The sequence below is a fragment of the Trichechus manatus genome, unplaced genomic scaffold, assembly GCF_000243295.1.
Source record: "Trichechus manatus latirostris isolate Lorelei unplaced genomic scaffold, TriManLat1.0 scaffold00194, whole genome shotgun sequence".
In the NCBI taxonomy this organism is placed as follows: Eukaryota; Metazoa; Chordata; class Mammalia; order Sirenia; family Trichechidae; genus Trichechus; species Trichechus manatus.
Genome location: NW_004444130.1, coordinates 922108 through 942073, shown reverse-complemented (window position 1 = coordinate 942073; position 19966 = coordinate 922108). Strand labels below are relative to the sequence as shown.

General features: G+C 36.3%; 1 protein-coding gene and 1 non-coding gene across 4 annotated transcripts in view; both read right to left on the bottom strand.

Moving 5' to 3' along the window:
- The window catches only part of AP1G1 (adaptor related protein complex 1 subunit gamma 1), a 93470-nt gene that overhangs the window by 3799 nt on the left and 69705 nt on the right, over nucleotides 1–19966 (bottom strand). For 2 of the 3 annotated variants that reach the window (XM_004387781.2, XM_004387783.2), the window contains 12 exons: nucleotides 19791–19904; nucleotides 17615–17755; nucleotides 16823–16877; nucleotides 13778–13900; nucleotides 13507–13596; nucleotides 12262–12389; nucleotides 10193–10297; nucleotides 9081–9222; nucleotides 8775–8901; nucleotides 3799–3906; nucleotides 3508–3668; nucleotides 421–519 (listed from right to left, as the gene is read on the bottom strand). In XM_004387781.2, coding sequence (XP_004387838.1) covers nucleotides 421–519; nucleotides 3508–3668; nucleotides 3799–3906; nucleotides 8775–8901; nucleotides 9081–9222; nucleotides 10193–10297; nucleotides 12262–12389; nucleotides 13507–13596; nucleotides 13778–13900; nucleotides 16823–16877; nucleotides 17615–17755; nucleotides 19791–19904 — 1393 coding nt within the window. Of the gene's footprint in view, nucleotides 1–420; nucleotides 520–3507; nucleotides 3669–3798; nucleotides 3922–8774; nucleotides 8902–9080; nucleotides 9223–10192; nucleotides 10298–12261; nucleotides 12390–13506; nucleotides 13597–13777; nucleotides 13901–16822; nucleotides 16878–17614; nucleotides 17756–19790; nucleotides 19905–19966 lie in introns of all 3 variants that reach the window. The other variant, XM_023741884.1, reaches the window with a different exon arrangement.
- Nucleotides 19368–19453, bottom strand: LOC111822686 (small nucleolar RNA SNORD71). The gene has a single exon (XR_002825822.1). It is a non-coding gene; the product is annotated as a small nucleolar RNA SNORD71 (small nucleolar RNA).

Sequence of the window (19966 nt, the reverse complement as noted above, 5' to 3'; positions counted from 1 at the left end):
ACTGCTTAATTTTATTTCAGTTTCTAAAGCGATTTTTCATTTGGCCATTTTATAACAATGCCACCACTTTTGCTATGCATACTTAATAATTATAGTAGTAAGTGTGTATATTTGGTTCAACAAATGCTCTAACCCCAGATTTCAAATTGACTAAAGATTAAAATGTCTTTAAGATTTCACCCCCTCAAAACTAGACCGTTAAGCCTATAAAAAGAGAATATATTTAAACATGCATTTTAATAAAATGCCATTAAGTCATTTAACATCTCTGGGCTCAGTTTTTATCAAACAAACACAGAGGTTGGACCATGCATTTTCATAGATCTCTTTACAACTCAGAAAAACCCAGGGAAGTAAGGCAGTATTTCATAAAACATGTTTACATCTTGCTCAGATACTGTCTTCAAATGTGCTACTCACCTTCTGAGGGTTCAGAACTTTAATGACTTGTGTGATGGTCCCTGTATTAAATGCTGGGACAATGCTGCTGCTAGGAGACAGAAGCTGCAGCTGGAATGTCTAGAGGGGAAAAAGGGCACTCTTCAGAAAAAGTAATACACTTAATGCTGCATCAGAGATGTCAACAAATTTAAAAAAAAAAGACACCCAGATGACGGTTCAAGTAACAGACTTGCCTACTACTTTGTTGTACTTGTTTTCCAGCTATCAACAGTTCATAGTATGTGGGCTGTCACTTTATGGCACCTGTGAAACCCACTGTTAGGTCTTTGATCATGAAAACTAGCAACGAGCCAATCTCCCCTTTCTGTCAGAAGGAACTTTAGCCATTCATTTTTCAAAAGATGAACAATTCTTGTTCTAGCGACTTCACTTGACAGTAATTCTGATCAACTATGGAGGTGAAAAATGGGTGCCCGTGGCTTAAAAAAGCCAGAAAGAAACCAAGAGAAAAGCTTTCAAAGAATAACAAACCAATAAACAGATCACTAACTATACAGACTTTTTTATGCCTTTGTGTATTTAAATGATTGGGACCCAGCCACTTGAACTATAACCTGGAATAATGTGGAATGTCTCAAGGTCTCCCCTTACATGACAGAGGTAAAGGAAAAGTTTTAAAGAGCTTATAAGTATGTAAGTAGAACACAATAGGATCGATCCATCAGGAGCACAAGGCCATCACAGAAAAAGTAGGTGCAGAACTAGCTTGCACAGCAAAAGACCTGAAAAGCCAAATGCCATAATTTGTTTACAGGGATGAGAGATGAATGTACTACGAGTAAGCTAGGTAAACCAGATTATACAATGTAGCTCTTCTACATATTACGATTAAAAAATCTTTCCCAAAGTTTAGTCTTCTAAAATACAAACAAAGCAAAACAAAACTTATCCAGTCTTCCATAAGGCCAAAAACTACAAGGGTAAAGATTCAATTTCAATGCAGATTTATTATTTTGAGGCCTGGCAATCTGCTTCCAAAAGGTCACAACCTTGGAAACCCTATGGAGAGAAAAATGTGGAACAGAACTTCAAGTTCTCAAAGAGTCCAGACTTACTGGACCCACTGAGACTTGAGGGATCCCTGAGACAAAATGTCCTGAGACACTCTTTAAACCTTGAACCAAAACTATCCTCTGAAATCACCTGTCAGCTCAAAAAGTAAAGCATGTCACCCTTGAGTACTGCGTTCTTTAAAAAAATTATCTATAGGATACCAAATGAGCAACAGTTACTCTAAAGCATGGGTGAAAATGTAGAAGAACTAGAACGGAAATAATGAGAATGTTGACACAATGTGAAGAATGTAACCAATGTCACTGAACATTATATGTTGAAATTGTTGAATGGGAACCTGTTTTGCTATATATATATTCTCCAAAAATACAATTTTTTTTTTTTAATAAAAGCTATGGAGCAGTTCTACTTGGTACACATGGAGTCACCATGAGTTGGAGTTGACTCCACGGCAACTAACAACATAATCCTACTATCAAGATACATTATGTATGCTAAAACATTACTAATTACACTATATTTCATTAAATATAAGATGTCATCAATTGTAATTGACGCCATTACTTTACCACTGAGAATGCTGTCAATTAAACAAACTATGACAAGCTATCAATTTTAAAATGTACCCCAATTTCAGAGATATTAAAAAGTGAAACAGTACACAGTAGAAAATACGAAATGTGACATTTTAAAGTTCAAGATACACCATTATGATATATAAACAGGCACTGTGCAATACAGCACCAAGGATAAGGCTATGCCTTACTAGCAGAGATGATATGTTGCTAGAACAGTAGCCTAAAGTGATAAACATAAAACCCTAAGTTGCAGCAGCTAACATTTATTGAGTACTAAACACATGAATAGTGCTGAAAACAGTGCCTGGCACATGACATTCATTCATTCCTTACAGCAACCTTATGAAGTAAATATCATTATCATTATCCCTTTGTAAGTGAAGAAACTGAAGCACAGAAGTTAATTAATTTGCCTAAGGTCATACAACTAGTACTGGAATCCAAACAGAATGGTTCCAGAGCTCATGTTCTTAACCACTTCATGCTAAAGTTTCTAACACATCTACACTATTCTGGCTTCTAAAGTGTGCAGGCAAAGGTTATAAAGTCAGTAATAAAAGAAGATGCCTTCAATTGACAAAAGTGTGTTACCTGAATGTTATACTTCACATATTACTGCAAAAATTAGATTAGTTTAAACCAGGGGGTGGCCCACCACCTGTTTCTGTAAATACAGTTTTACCGGAACAGAGACATGCTCATTCATTTACATACTAAGTATAGCTGCTTTTGCATTATAACAATGGTAGAACTGAGTAGATGCAACAGAGACCACCCAGCCTAAAATACTATGTGGTCTTTTACGGAAAAACTTTGCTGATCCTTCATTCTAAATTTTGTTTATTCAAAACATTTCTTTATTCAAAATAAACATAAATATTTATGTTTACTCCTTAAACTAAGATTTCATATAAACAAAACCCTAATTCATGAGTATAAGCAGTCATTATATCAATAGCAAACTAGATGTCAATGAGGAAGAATGTTTCTCTCACATATCAAGAGATGAAAATTTTTAATTCTGCATCTAGTGACTAACTAGATGAGAATACCAAACAGACACAGTCCCTCAACTTAATTAACTTTTTAACTGTATGGTGGATTTTATATTTTCTTAGGTGTTTACCACTGTTTTACTGAACCCCAAACTATCCTCCATGCCCTGAGCATTAGCTGACCACCTTTTGGTAGAATTTTATTCTCTCACCAACCATTAGAATTTCCTTTCTTTTTCCTACAATTCTAGCTACAAAAATATCTGTGATCAAGTAAAAATTATTCACTAAAGATAACATGTTTCAATGAACCATGTTAGTTAAATTATCATTAGTTTGGGTTACATCTGAAAATTTAGTTTAATCTCTAAACATTAAAATATATCCCTTATCAAACACATGTAAAAAATCAGCCAATCTTTAGTCAAAGGAAAAAGGCAAAGGAGACATTGTAATACCTTTGGTACTGCAGCCTGGAAAACAAAGTCCGTCATGTCTAGCTCTGTGCTGTTGGAGGCCTGTATCGTTATCACTGTGACACTGGGGTTGGTGTTTGACCGTTCAAAGGTGAATTCTATCTTCAAGCCATTCTTACTGTATGCTGTGATGGAGGGGATGCCTGGGGAAGTACAGGATGATCAGTCTAATTGTACTGAGCCTAATGCTTGCAGAATTATTACTTCCTTTCTTCAGTAACCACCGCCATTGCTCAGTGCTCCATGTAATGAGGGTAACAATGGTAATCCTACCTGAAGTGATGTCATTGAAGAGAGGCTGTGATGAAAGCCCATCCAACAAGAAGGGGGGCTGGGATATCTGTGGAACTGAGGCAGGGGCAGGAGCAGCAGCTGGAGCACCTACAGGAAACATTCCTATGGAAGGTCAACCTTAACCAGCATAACAAAACTCATCAAGAAAATATAGGAGAAAATTATTACGATCTTAGAGAGTAGGGAAGGATTCCTTAAACAAGATGTAAAAAGCACAGACTGTCAGGGGAAAGAACTAAAACTTCAAATGCTTTAAAAATTAAGAACTTCTGTTCATAAAAAAATACTATAGAAAAGTAAAAAGAGATCACAGGCAGAAGAAATTGTTTGCTACACAATAGAGAATGGATGAGTATCCAGAACTATAAATATCTTTTATAAACCAATAAGAAAAAGATAACCCAATTAAAAACAGGCAAGAGATATGAACAAGTAATTCACTGAAAAAGGAACCCGAATGAAAAGGGAACCTTATAAAAAGATGTTATTACCGGTAATGAAGGAAATAGAATTTAAAACTACAAGATCACTTCACATCCATTAGCATGGCAAAAATTCCAAGGTCTGAGAATACCAGGTATTGTTGAGGATATGAAGCAATGGAAGCTTTTAAGCTCTGCTATTGGAATGTAAACTGATTTAGCCGAACTGGAGAAAAATTTGGCAATAGTAGAATTGAATACGAGAAGACCCTTAAACCAGGGTTCCTCAACCTCGACGCTAATGACTTTTTAAGCTAGATATTTCTTTGTTGCTGGGGGTGGGGGAGACTTGTCCTGTGCATTGTACGATGTTTAACAGCGCCCCTGGCTTCTACTCTTTTGATGTCAGTAGTGCACTCCTAGTTGTGACGACCAAAAATGTTTCCAGACATTGCCAAATGTCCTGAGGGGCAAAATCTCCTCCAGCGGAGAACCACTGCCTTTCTTCAGAATTCTTTTGATTAATTCTTACATATGTACACAGGGAGACATGTACAAAAGAGTGTTCATAGCAAGATGGTTTCTAACATTGAAGTATTAAAAACAACCAAAATGCCCATTATCAGGATAATGGATACGTAAATTATGGTAAAGTCACACAATAAAATACTATACATACACAACAGCAAAAACTTAAAGGCATTAGAAATACATTTAACATGAATTATTCATGGATTATTCTCACAAATACAATGTTTAACAAAAAAGCAAGGTGCAAAAGAACACATTCAGTTGGATATCACTTATATGCAGGTAAAAACTGGCAAAATAATATTAAAACTGAGTACAATATATACAAATTTAGTAAAAGTATCAAGAAATGCATGGAAATGATAAAAACCAATGGTTCTTTAGGATAAACAGTAGTTACCTCTGAGGTCAAGAGGAAAAGGGGATGATGGGGGAAGTACACAGGGAACATGCTAGGTAGCTCAAGGCATATATTCAATTTTGTAGATGTTAAATAGTGCATAATAAAATTTTAAAACACACACACACACCCCACAAGGGGAGGTATGGAGTGGGATTGGAGGAAGAAACAGATTACCATTTTTATTTGATCCTACCAAGTAAGAACAAGTTGAGGATTAAACAACAGAAGGCAAGTTACAGAACATGACCATAAACTAAGAGAAACCGAGATTCAAAGAAGAGGGATAAGAAATTTCAGTAAAATAAAGAGGACACATTTTAAGTTAAGATTTCAAAGTACTTATGAAATTAACTGAAAATATATCATTTTTAAAAAGCATGAAATAAAGGAAGACTAGAATATCTTTCAAAAAAAACAGTACTAAAGGCCACTAAGGGAAAAAGACATTCTAAAAATTAGCAAGGACTGTAGAAGTAAGTTGGCTAAGCAAAGTACAAAGAGCGCATTTACCTCACGATAAATGGGTTAAGAATACAAAAGGAACCTCATATATAATGCAAATATGTGGATAAATATTAAACATATTTAATGTTAAACATTAAACATTCTATGTAACCAAAGAAATAAAAATTAACAAAATAATAGGGCCAATTTTATACCAATTAGGGAAAACCTTTTTTAAAATGATAATGATCACATACAGTGAAACTAGTGGCCATCTACAGTGGGGAAAAGGTAAATAACACTTGCCAAGTGCCTACTATATATCATGCACTAAATGAGTCACCATTTACAAATACCCTATGAAGTAAATATTATCCTTATTTTAAACAGATTCAGAAAGGTTAGTCTAAGAAAGTAATCCAACATAAGGATAAACTGATGTGATATCTGCTGAGACATTATTTATGATAAGAAAAATCCAAGAACAAACAATATGCCTAATAGTAAGAAATTGAGGATATAATGGTGTGAACTTTGTGGTGAAATAGTAGACAGCCATTTAAAATTATAATTATGAAGAATATGTACTAATGTGGAAAATGCTAGTATGTTAAGTCAATCACATCATCCACAGACTGTGCGACTGTTTTTGCTTCTTATATTCAGCGCACCTTTGGCATCTGAGGATTTGAAATTGACTATTTGTGAGTGATTCGAAGATATGTGATAAGTAACATTTTGAAATTTTGTTAAGCCACAGATTAAAAACCACAAGCTCTTGCTGCTTATTAGGAAAAATAATTTAGCCTGTGATAATAAATCTAGATGACCATCTAGCATCATTATCGTATGGCTATTTTCTACTTGAGGTCATGTACACCATAATTCTCCATTATACTTTCAAAGGGGTCATCTATCTTTTCAGTTATATTTTATACTGCCATTAATTAAGAGTAGAAATTATATGCTACAGTGATACTCTTGGACTCAGGGATTCATAATATTTCTGAACACATCAATTACCAATGTCTACGATATGAACAAAGACAAGAAAAAAATATTCCAAAATGAAAATAATTATGTTTCAATGTTAGAATTATGGTTGATTTCCTCCTTCTGTTGCTTTAATAATTAAAAGAAAGAGAGATGCACACCCATGTTCATTGCAGCATCATTCACAATAGCAAAAAGATGGAAACAACCTAAGTGCCCATCAACAGATGAATGGATTAAAACTGTTGTATATACACATAACGGAATACTACACAACGCTAAAGAATAATGATCAATCTGCAAAACATCTCACAACATGGATGAATTTGAAGGATATTATGCTGAGTGAAATAAGTCAATCACAAAAGGACAAAGACTAAATGAGACCACTATTATAAACCACTATTAAAAGGTTTATACACAAGAAAAAAAAATCTTTCATGATTTCTAGGGATGGGAAGGGAGAGGGAGGGAAAATTACCAAATAGATAGACGACATACATTAATGTTGGTGAAGGGAAAAGCAATACACAGTATCAGAGAAGGCAACACAACATGACCAAGGCAAGAGAGGACACTGGGAGGAACGCCAAGAATGAAGGGCAACTATGTAACTTTCATAGCATAGACAATCCTGCAACAACAGTATTAAACAATAATTTATGAATGGATACATAGGTAGACAGACATGCGAAGAGGTGTGGGAGGGTGTAAGGGAGCACACCCACCTGCAGATACAGGTTTGGTAGTGGATATTTCTACATATACAACCATAGGTGCTCATCATATATTAATACAGACAGTAGAGCACACAAGAGGCAGAGTCAGGGAAACCTCTCCAACGTAACCAACACCTCGTGGGATGAAGTTCCTAAGCTCGAAGGCAAAGGGCCATAGGCTCAGGAGACATCTACATCAATTGACAAAACACAGTTGTTAAAGACAATGTTCTGCATCCTACTTTGGTGAGTTGCATCTGGGGTCTTAAAAACTCACAAGCAGCCTGTAAGATACAACTATTGGTCTCTTCTCATTCAGAGCAAAGGAGAGTGAAGAAAACCAAAGACTCAAGGGAGCAATTATTTCAAAGGACTAATGGACCACATGAAACAGCCTACATGACCCGGAAACCAGAAGAACTAGATGGTGTCCGCCTACCACTACTGACCACTCAGACTAGGATCATAACAGAGAGTCCCGGACAGAGTGGGAGAAAGATGCAGAACAAAAAATGAAATTCACAAAAAAGACCAGACTTATTGGTCTGATAGACACTGGAGGAACCCCCGAGACTATGGCCCTAAGACACTCTTCTGACCTAGAAGTGAAGCCATTCCCAGAGACCACGTTCCAGCCAAACAATAGACAAGCCCACAAAATAAACAATAACACCTGAGAGGAACGTGCTCCTTAAATAATTAACAATTAATTATACGAGATTAAAAGGACAATATCTGCCCAAAAGCAAAGATGAGAAGTCAGGAAGGGGTAGAAAATCAGGATGAAAGATGACGAGGAACCCAGGGCAGAAATGGGGGGAGAGAGTGCTGACACACTGTGGAGAATAAAACCAAGGCCATGAAACATTTTATGTACAAACTATCAAATGGGAATCTTATCTGCTCTGTAAATTTTCACCTAAAGCACAATAAAAAATAAATAAAGTGAGAAAGGGAGGGAAGAAGGGAAAGGAAAGGAGGCAGAGAGGGGAAAAAGAGTAGGAAAAGTAGGGGAAGAGAAAAGAAAGGAAAACAAAGGAAAGGACAGCAGATGATAGTAGGTTAACATCTCTCCATTCCCCACATATGGCTACAGCTACTGAAAACTAACCACAAGTAGAAAGAAACTATAAAAAGTGATGTCTTGGGGCACTAACTAAAACAAGAAATAACTTCTGCTATATTCTTTTTGACCCCGAGAAAAACTTTTCTAAAAATACTATCATTAATTTAGTCTTCCAAAATTCAAAATTGGTCCTTAAACAATCTCTATGAATTATCTTTAGAGAATTAGCCTGATAGTTTATATTCCAGATGTTCTAAAGATTCTATTCTTGCTTCTCACTTACCCTCTCCCATTTTCAATTGACTCGTGCTATATTCAGTGTAGTTTTTCCTCAAGGGCTTTGTCCCTATCCAAACATAGCTCCAGTGTGGCCTCACCTGTAAGGCTGATGTCTCCCAGCAAATCAAGAAGTTCTCCACCAGCAGAAGCAGGTTTGCTTGTAGGTGCAGTTGGAATAACAGGTGTCATGTCATTTCCTCCCAACAAATCCAATAAATCATTGGCCTGAACAAGAAAATAATACCTCAATTCATTAGTCATTTGTCTAATCCACATCAAATGCAAAGCTCTTTCAAAACTTAAAAAAATAAGGAAGGGAACCATCGATCAGTCCAAGAACATTAATGGTAATCAGGTAAAAGATAGGAGAATCAGGATCCTCAGATAAGCAAGTGAAAAGCTACCTGGCTAGTTGGCTGTGGCCCAGAGGGTGGTGGTTTGGTCTCTAGTGGAGCTGGTTCTGTCTCTCCATTTGTCTGCACAATCTCAGTAGGGCCATTTGTGGTTACTTTTTCCATGACTGGCATTCTCTCAAGCAGGGCAGACCTGGAAGAACCTGAAGTGGTTAAATTCTATGCAGTTAACCTAGATTCCCTACCCAAAATAATCACTGTGATTATGTTGAAGCCAAACATGGAGTTATCTCCCCTTCTTACCCTCCAACATACACACTACGATAGAGGCTGAATTACAAGAATACATACATGACCTAACTTCCTGGCAGGATTAAGGATAGGCAAGAAATCCTGAATGGACAAATTATCTGCCTAAATCCCAAAGCATGTATTTCAGTGGAAGAGAGACTGGGATTAAAGAAAGGTGAATCAATAGGTACTGAGAATCTTCAATCAAGGAGATACTGCATTTAGCTTAATTAGTAAAGAATGTCTGCCTTGAGCATTGTCTTCTTTTAAAGAACTATCTATATGAGATCAAACTGATAACAGCAACTTGAAAGGTTAGATAGAAGCTTAGGGGGCAATAAGTTTATGTTAATGGGAAAGGAACAATTTGGGAGAGGAGGGTGAGAATGGTTGCACAACTTGAAGAATGTAATGTCACTGAATTGTACATGTAGAAATTATTAAACTGGTATATGTTCTGCTGTGTATGTTTTCAACAACAACAAAAAATAAATTAAAAAAGAAGATACTGCGCACCAGGAAAAAAAAAAATCAAACAAAATACACCAAAATGTTAATAGTGATGAGATTTGAATGAAATTATTTAGCTTGAAAAAATAAAACTCCTGTTTCTTAATCAAATATTTCAAAAATGGAAAATGAGGCAAACTTTCCATACCAAACAAAAGGGGAAAGGGGAATGAGAGAACAGTTAACGGATTTCTTTAGAAGCTAAGAAGATGGACAAAACAGAAGCAGCCAAGCAATTAGAACTAAATCAGAATGTAAAGCCTAACTAATTAAGCACGAGGAATGAGTCTCCTTATGGATTATCATGACAATCTGTGCAGTTTGCTAAGAGGCACATACACTGCTTAGTTTCTTTCACATACCTCATATGGTCATATTTCTTAAAAAGTGCATTATATTCTACTGCCCTCTGCTGGAGTTCCACATCAATGCTGCTTCCATAGATAGAAACCACTTTCTTAATTCGGCTATGGGGATAAATGACAAAAGCAAATCCTCAAAAGAAAATTCATAAACCACCAGAGAGAATAACATTTAAATCAGAGTTTTCTGGTTAAAATTTTGAAATTCTCAACTTTTCTTGTTAATTTACATAATTTTTCAAAAACAAAACACCTTTTATTTATTCATCCATTCATCTGACATCATTCGCCAACACCATTATACTATTCTAATTGTAATGCTAGGATTTTGTCTGTTATGTATTCCATAACATTTGCTAAAAGTACCAATTATTATTTTATCACAAATGAAGAAATCTCTACTGCTCAAACCTGAATTTCAATAAGCCTTTACTAAAAAAAAAGGGTCATAGCATCAGAATGTTGTTGTTGTTGTTAGGTGCCATTGAGTTGCTTCTGACTCATACAGACCCTATGCACAACAGAACGAAACCCTGCCTAGTCCTGCACCATCCTCACAATCGTTGTTACGCTTGAGCCCATTGTTGCAGCCATTGTGTCAATCCACCTTACAGAGGGTCTTCCTCTTTTTAATGACCCTCCAAGTACGACGGCCTTCTCCAGGGACTGATGCCTCATGATAACAAGTCCAAAGTATGTGAGACATAGTCTTGCCATCCTTGCCTCTAAGGAGCATTCTGGCCGCACTTCTCCCAAGACAGACTTGTTCATTCTTTTGGCAGTCGATGGTATAGTCAATATTCTTCGCCAACACCACAATTCAAAGGCATCAGTTCTTCTTCAGTCTTCCTTATTCATTGTCCAGCTTTCGCATGCATGTGAGGCGACTGAAAACACCATGGCTTGGGTCAGGCGCACCTTAGTCTTCAAGATGACATCTTTGCTTTTCAACACTTTAAAGAGGTCTTTTGCAGCAGATTTGCCCAATGCAATGCATCGTTTGATTTCCTGACTGCTACTTCCATGGATGCTGATTGTGGATTCAAGTAAAATGGAATCCTTGACAACTTCAATCTTTTCTCTGTTGTGAAGATACATTTTGTTTTCTTTATGTTGAGGTGTAATCCATACAGAAGGCTGTGGTCTTTGATCTTCATCAGTAAGTGCTTCAAGTCCTCTTCACTTTCAGAAAGCAAAGTTGTGTCATCTGCTTATTAGTGAGTCTTCCTCCAATCCTGATGCCGTGTTCTTCTTCATATAGTCCAGCTTCTCGGATTATTTGCTCAGCACACAGACTGACTAGGTATGGTGAAAGGATACAACCCTGACACACACCTTTCCTGACTTTAAACCACACAGTATCCCCTTGTTCTGTTCGAAAGACTGCCTCTTGATCTATGTACAGGTTCCTCATGAGCACAATTAACTGTTCTGAATTCCCATTCTTTGCAAGGTTATCCATAATTTATTATGATCCATACAGTCAAATGCCTTTGCATAGTCAATAAAACACAGGTAAACATCTACATCTTTCAGAATGTTGACCCCAAAGTTCTCAATTTAAAGAGTGAGTCAAAAACACCATTTTCACAAGACCTTACATTAAAAAGTGAAGCAGAAAATCGCAGAGAACGAAGTTTGCCTTAAATATACTTGGCTGGATAACTGACCCAAGAATTGACTTTACTTGAAGATTTAAGCCCCCAAAACCCTCATGATTTTCTTCCTATGAAGACATTTCAAAATATAACAAATCAGAACCCTTACACGGGAAAATAACTTCTCTACTTTTAAAAAAAAAAAAAAAAAGCATTAGAAATCTGATTTTAAAAACAAAAGTTTTCATCTTCAAAATAATCCACCGCAGGAGGGTATGAAGGTGGGCAGGGGGAGATGAGAGGGAGCAGAGTATAGATGAAACAAGGATTAAACATGAATTGATGATTGTTATCACCGGGCAATAGATACATGCAAATTCATTTTACTATTCTCTTACTTTTGTCTATACCTGAAATTGCTTTTAAAAATTACAAAACAACCGGTTTACCCTACTTTCCCTCAATACTCACTTTACAGTACAGGTGAATCGAGTAGAAAGCTTCATAATGGCAGTGAGGGCATAACCTCGTGTCACAGAGGTGGACATATTAGAGATCAGGACACTTTCTAAAATATCCAACACTTCATCCTCTGTTACCTGGGGAGGAAAAAAAAAAAAGATTATGTAGACCGGATGGGAACAGTAAGCATCTAAATCTGAAACCAAGTCATAGGATGCCACCAGAGTGACAATCCTTCCACTACAAAAGCTTCTAACACAATCCTGTGCTTTGCCACAGTAACTGGCTGAGCTGCACAGCTCCACCAGAGCAGATAGGAGAGAAGTAAAGAGTGTAAAATGCCAATAAGGGGCTGAGAGGCATGTTACAGCTTCAAGAAGAAGAAGTAAAACAAGAAAAAAGATACATAAAGTTCAAGGGTTGCCACAACTTCTGCTAATTGCAAAAGGGAACATGGACACGTCTCACTTCTTCTTGCTCATCAGCCAGAGAGAAAGAGAAACAACATTAATTCAGTTGAGGGTGGGGATGGGGTGGTAGAGAGGTTCTTAAGGTAGCTTGAAAACCTCACAATGGTCCAAAAAGCATCTCAAAAGGTAATAGATTTTCCAAAATAATTCTGGTATTACTTCTTTTAAAAAGTCTTCAAAGAACCAGAACAATTAGATAGTGCCTGGCTGTCACCAATGAACACCCTGAGAGGGAACACAACAGACAGTCCCTGACAGAGCAGGAAAAAGTGGGGTACAGAACTCAAATTCTAGTAAAAAGACCAGACTTAATGGGCTGAGACTAGAGGGACCCGAAGATGTGGCCTCCAGACTCTCTGTTAGCCCAGAACTGAAACCATTCCCGAAGCCAGCTCTTAATACATAGACGGGACTATAAGACATAAAATGATACTCGCAAAGAGTGCTTCTTAGCTCAAGCAGTTACATAAGACTAAATGGGTAGCTCCTGCCCAGAGGCAAGATGAGAAGGCAAAAAGGGACAGGAATTGGTTGAATGACATGGGAAATCAGGGGTGGAAAGGAGGAATGTGCAGTCACATTATAGGGATAGCAACTAGGGTCACATAATAATGTATGTATAAATTTTTGTATGAGAAACTAACTTGAGCTGTAAACTTTCACTTAAAGCACAACCAAAAAAAAAAGTGTTAAGGAATCAACCTCAACTTCCCATTAAACACTACTCCCCTAAAACCAAAAACATTATCTGTTTCCCTCCTTAACCAGGAATAACAATGGGTACCTGAATAGGCTCTTCCTCTTCACACTGACCAGATATAAGAAGATCTCCATATTCACCTATACACCATGCAGCTACTTGTACCAAAGGTTGCTGTCAAAAGAAAGTCACCATTTGTCAAGAACTTCAATCCTTTCAAAAATCCTTAATGCAAGTCATAGGTCATCAAATCATGAAGGTCAAAACCAAGGCACATTTAGAGTGTTAGAATAGGACATGCCAGGAAAATAAAGGGTAATTTTCCCGCTAAAGTAGAAAGAAAAGCAGGACCTACTTGAGAATAATCACCAAGAATTGCTTTGTATAAGCGCTGGACAGTATAGGCATGAATCTCCACACTATTGGTTATTAACTGGATCAGATTGGGGACTGCATCATCACGAACATAACTTCCTGCCTAAAAGAAAATGCAGACAGTTTACCTCTAGAAACACGAAGCAACGATAATAAATGTTAGCAACTGTTATTGTTGTTGAGGAGATTACAGCAAAACCCCCTCGAATATAAAGCTGGTTCTACTGTCAGGTTCATAAGCAGCTCAAACTTCAAGGTCTTATATGTAGTTAAATGAGTATTTAGAATTTTTTAATTTTATATAAAAAAAATCTTCTCATCAAAAGTAAAATACAAAGGTTTAAAATCTCAAGAAAGATCTTTTATACTCAAAATAGATAATGCCTAAAATTTCAAAAATTCAAGAAGTACATTCACCGAGAACTGAATTATAGTAAAACAGTGTAACCAACAACCTCTCTCCTCCCACCCAACCCCCTACACTGGTGTTAAAATCATGTGGGCTAGCTATAGTGTCATGCTAGTCTGGGAAATGGAGGGAAGAGGGGTGTACATGCACAGCTAAAAAGGGCATATAAAACAGAACTAAATAACTAGTAACTTGTTTTAAAAACTTAAGTTTATTTAAAAGATCATACTGTTCTTTAAAAACTACAGTTCATAAACATTATAGAACCAACCATTAGTCCTAGGAATAGAAGACATTGTATTTAATTATTTATCCTTTTTTTAAAAAAAAAAACTTTTTTTTAAAAAACTCTTTAATGCCCTCTTCCTCTGACTGAAAAAACCAAACCCATTGCCATCGAGTCAATTCTGACTCATTGCAACCCTATAGGACTAGAACTGCCCCATACAGTTTCCAAGGAGCAGCTGGTGGATTCAAACTGCCAACGTTTTTGGTTAGCAGCCCAATGCTTAACCACTGGAGCCATTAGGGCTCCTTCCTCTGACTAGTGGAATATAATTCCACAAACTAGTGGTTACAGTCTGTAACCACGGAACAAAGTAAAGCTACTTAACCTATGGAGAAACTAAATCTTGGCCTTGTTAGACCATATGATAACTAGGTTGGATTGGACATACAAACAGTGGAATCCATGGCTAATATTAATCATAAAATTTGGTCAATCTACCATTACTGGAGAGAGCAATGGGTCTGATTTATAAGACAGAAATTAGGCCCAACCATGTGTACTTTGGAAAGGAAAAAAATTAAAAACAAAAAACACAAACAACAAAACAAAACAGGTGACTGGGATGCCTATTCTGTTAAGAAACACAAGAACAGAGGGACAAGTTTGAGCAAATGGTAAAAAAAGGAAAGGTGAGAAACTAAGAAGCAGGTAATTTGTGATGTCACTTATTTACATTCTTCCCTAACCAGAGCAAGCAGAGTGCTTTAAATAAGAGAAAGCATCAACATTATCTAACTGACATTTACAATAAGAATACTTTATCCAACAACAGCAGAATACATATTTGTCTCAAGGTCACATGGAACATTCACCAGTACAGACCACATCACATTCTGAGCCATAAAACACATTTTAACAAATTTAAAAGAACAAAAATCATAGAAGCTATGTTCTCAAATCACAATGGAATAAACCAGAAATCAGCAACACATCAACAAATACATATACATCATAATTTTAATGGTATAAGTCCCATCTACAGATGTTTCATAATTTATTTAACAAATCCCCACTGGAGGATCTCTAAATGTTTCCAGTTTTCCCCTATTATAAACAACACTGAGATGAACACCTTTGTATATACATATTAGTGTACTTATCCTTTTATTTTTCCAAGGTAAAGTCCTAAAATCTGAATTAATGAATCAAAAGATATAAACTTAAAGAGTTTTGGTACATGCTACCAAACTGCATTCCAGAAAGATGGTAGCATTTTACATCCCTGTGAAGTGAAAAGTACTACCTGTTTCTCTATTTCCTAATCAACATTAGCAATAAGATTAAAAAGTAAGATGAGTAGAAAATGTACCTCATTTTTATTTTACTTACTAGTTCTTTACTACTGAGAGTATTTTTTCAAATGCTGATTAACCATTTCTTTCTACTTTTGTGAAATGCCTGTTCAAATGTCCTTGGCAAATTTTCCATTACAGTGCTTGGTTTTTATTATTTATAGATTAAAACTACTAATATGTTGTCATACGATACAAATGTTTTCCTCCTAGTTGTCATTTGACTTTGTAGATTTTTTTTTTCTTTTGCTATGTAAGTTTTTAATTTTATGTAGTCAAATTTGTGAATATTTTCCTTTAAAATATCTACTTCTGGAGACATGATTAGATACAGTTATGTTTTATTTTTATGCCACTACATTTTTACTCTTAAATCTCTAATCCTTATCTATTAATTGCAAGATAGAGAAGCTCCAAAATTCTAGAAGTTATCAAAGAAAGGATGCCTTCAAAAACAGAGTAATTCTAAATCTAGAATAAATTTAGTCTTTCAAAATCTTCCACAATGGCTTCCTATCGTATTCAAAATAAAATCCAAACTCCCATGAGGCCCTATATAGTTTGGCTCCTGCTTCTCTCTCTCACCTTGATCCTACCAATCTCTCCTCTCTCACTCTACTAGCTTCACTTGCCTTCTTGTTGCTCTCCAAACAGGCCAGCTTGTTGCCACCTCAGGGTCTTTGCACTTTCTGTTCCCTCTAATTAGTACACTCTTCCCCCATGTTTTTGCATGGCTGGCTCCTCAGTTTGTTAAAGTCTCTACTTAAATGTTACCTCCTCTAAGAGACCTGCCCTGACTCCTGTATCTAAAATATTTGGCCAGTTTCCCCAGATCCCACCGTATCCTGCCATCATTATATTCCCTTATGCTCCTTTAATATTCTTATTAGCATTTATCCCCAACTAACATTTTATTTCACTAGGAATTTCCTGTCTCTCCCACTAGAATGTAAATAAGAACAAGAGCTTTGTCTGTCTTATTTATCAGTACATTCCCAGCACTTATGTATATGTTGACTGAAAAAAGCTACTTACCGTTGTTAAAACACGCATAATTGTATCTATATGCCACCGTTTGGAAGGTGCATACCTGAGAAAACAATGGCACAGGGTGAAATAATTAAAACCTGTAAACTATGCTGTGCTCAGTGACATTTGAAAACTCCCTCCTAGTCTTTTTTAGGTTCCTTGGTTAAGTGATTGTATTTGGAAACATTTCACCTTCAAATCTAGCCAAGGGATTACCTCACTTCAAAGAGTGAATGAAATGGTATATAACCAAACTCAGATGTTTCACATAACAATGCAACAGGAGTTACTGAGCTGAGAAATGGGACTCTGCCTCCAGTTTCTCAGAAAATAAATAATAAATTCAGAGCAAGAGAAGAAAAGGGACTATTGCCAGGCCCAGACAACACCAGGACTAGGAACTCATTCCCTTAAACTCAGGGTGGAAAAAGGAAAAAGAATAACCCTACTACTAAAATCTTAAAGTACTTCCTCCTTAAAGTTTTACTAAAATTCAGACACTGTAATCTTTCTATCCTTTCACAAAAAGGACACCATGGATAAGAGATTAAAGAACAGATAAAGGAGAAGATTTTATAAAAGTGAGGTTTTTTTGTGTTTTTTTTTTGGGGGGGGGGGTCATAGCATATTTAAAAAATGCTAGCTATAATGGTCTTCTCAAAGCTAACTTATAGGTGGGAGCTGGAAATAAATGTTACTGTGTTTTGAACATGTTTATAGCATTTACCCCATGTTTTTAAAAAGTTTTCAAAAAGTTCCAAGTATGTTTGACCACTAAAGATAAAAATTAAATCTTACTTTTCTGCAGCAAGAAATATTCCAGATGCACAGTCTGCTTTAAATTCTGGCTCACATGAATCCAGAAAATAAAGTAATTCCTTCATCATGCCTCGGATATTATTCCCATTTACCAGGGCAAAACTCAATTCCATTGCACGCCTTGCGGGGGAGGGAGGGAAAAGTTATGATAGTTACAGTGGGAATGAAACAAAGACCCAGGTACACTCTCAGCGAACAATAAGCTCTGGCAGATGTGTTCATGCCTTCACACAATTCTGTTATCCCCACCTTTGCACATAAGATAACCAAGTACATATATTCTTATGTAATCAAAGTTAGTTTTAATATTCTAAATTTTCATTCAACTCTTTTTTTTTTTTACCCCCTCAAAATCTCAAAGAGACAGACTATTAAAGATCAAAAATGTAGTTTGGGTTCAGTAGTCCATTCCATAAAGCCGAAATTCTAGAGTGTTTAAGAGGCTCAAAAAAGAGAGGTAACAAGATTATTACCCAATGATAATATCTCTCTGCATGATTCCTTCAAACTGTGATAATATTAAGTTATCACGCTCTACTTTTATTATACCTTACTTCTGTCCGAATATGACATAAGGTATGCAGAAAATTCAAATTTAAAAAACTGAAAGAGAAAATGAAGGCCTGGAAAAGGGAAAGGGGGCTTATGTTATGAGGGCAAATATAGTTTTCATAACTGCCTATTAAATTTGGCAACCAAGACAAAAATGGAAATTTTAACATATGAAAGTTATGGGGTTACTATATGCATCTTTATATTTGGGTCAATAATTTCAGACATGGTATATACCTGGACTTAAAAAAAAAAATTTAATAAGTAGAAAATACTTTCATCTTAGCTAATACACAATCAACGAAGTCAATCCTTCCTGAATAATAGCTAACACTTAATGTTTAAGTACCTTACATGTATTTATTCAATTAATCCCACATGACTCTGTTAAGTGGGTATGTTCTATCCAAATTTTACATAGGAGGCAATTGAGGCACTACAAAGTTAAGTAACCTGACCAAGTCATGTATCTACTAAAGGAGAGCCAGGATTTGAAATGAGGCGGTCTGAATATGAGCTTTTACTTTGTTATACAGCCTGTCTGTCAAAGAGACACAGGTGTTACCTTTTCAGTGCAAAGCCCAGTAATGTTCTACAAAGAAACAACACAACAGGAGTCAAAGGTCTGAGTTCTGTCCCTAGGTCTGCCCCTTACACAAGGGGTAAGATTTAGGGTTAGTCATTTGATCACTTCGGGATTTTATTTTAACTAATCTGTTAATTGGTGATGGAAGTAACTGCCTTGTTTCTCTCACGGGCTTCCTCTGAGAACCAACTGAGAGGGTCTTATAAAACCCTTTGCAAAGCACTATATAAAAGTCAGTGTCACTGAGTTTGGGTCTTACTTATTCTGTCCAAGTACTTAGCAGCTGTTCTCTGCAAATGAAAGGAACTCGATAAATGTTTAAGTAAATGGTTTCAGAGATAATTCTGAATCTAATTTGTTCTGAATATGAACATCTACATTTTACAACCAAAAAGTTCACTGAGGCCAACTGTAGCAAGGTTTTACAAATATGTGTAGTTCTTCCAAGAGGAGAACCAGTAGAGATACTCCATAGAGAGAAGAAATGTACGCCTTTTGAAAGTGCTATCTGCTGCCTAACTGTACTTCCTAGATGCCCTGTTCTAAGAAACATGGCTAACTCCAGTATCCTGGGACATAAGTACTGTGAGAACACGTGTACTGTCAGCAATTCGAGTTTCAGCATTGTGGTAAGACACTTAGCCGATGGATCACTCCTTGTTTTCATCCTCCAGCACACAAAGCACAGTACTTCTGTTAAGTAAACTTCAGTCCAGCTCATCTGCATGTGTTATATGTATCAATGAACCAAGGACACCTACAGTGTGCACTTCAATATTTCTTACTGACATCCTTAATTGACCTAAACTTCTCCCTGCCAATTCCTCTTTTTAAAAAAGGATTCAGTCTGCAAGCAGAGTTCATCTGTGAATACAATGACTAACTGCATAAATTTTAACATTCTGGCTCTCAAAACTATTACAAAGTATCAAGTGGGAGGGGCACAGACTATCAATAATGTTTCCCTCATTTCATTTAACAAAAACACTAGACTGATAAAGACACAAAATTTGTTACCGTTTTATTGAAACATCCAAATCTTTCAGACAGTCCACGATTGTGCTTCTGTGCCTCTGTACTGCATTATGATCTGTCTGCACGGTTTTCAACAAAGATGTGAGAGCTACATATCTGGATGAAGCAAAGTTGCAGAGTTAACAACTTAAATGTAAAATTCAAGATAGTTTTCCTCT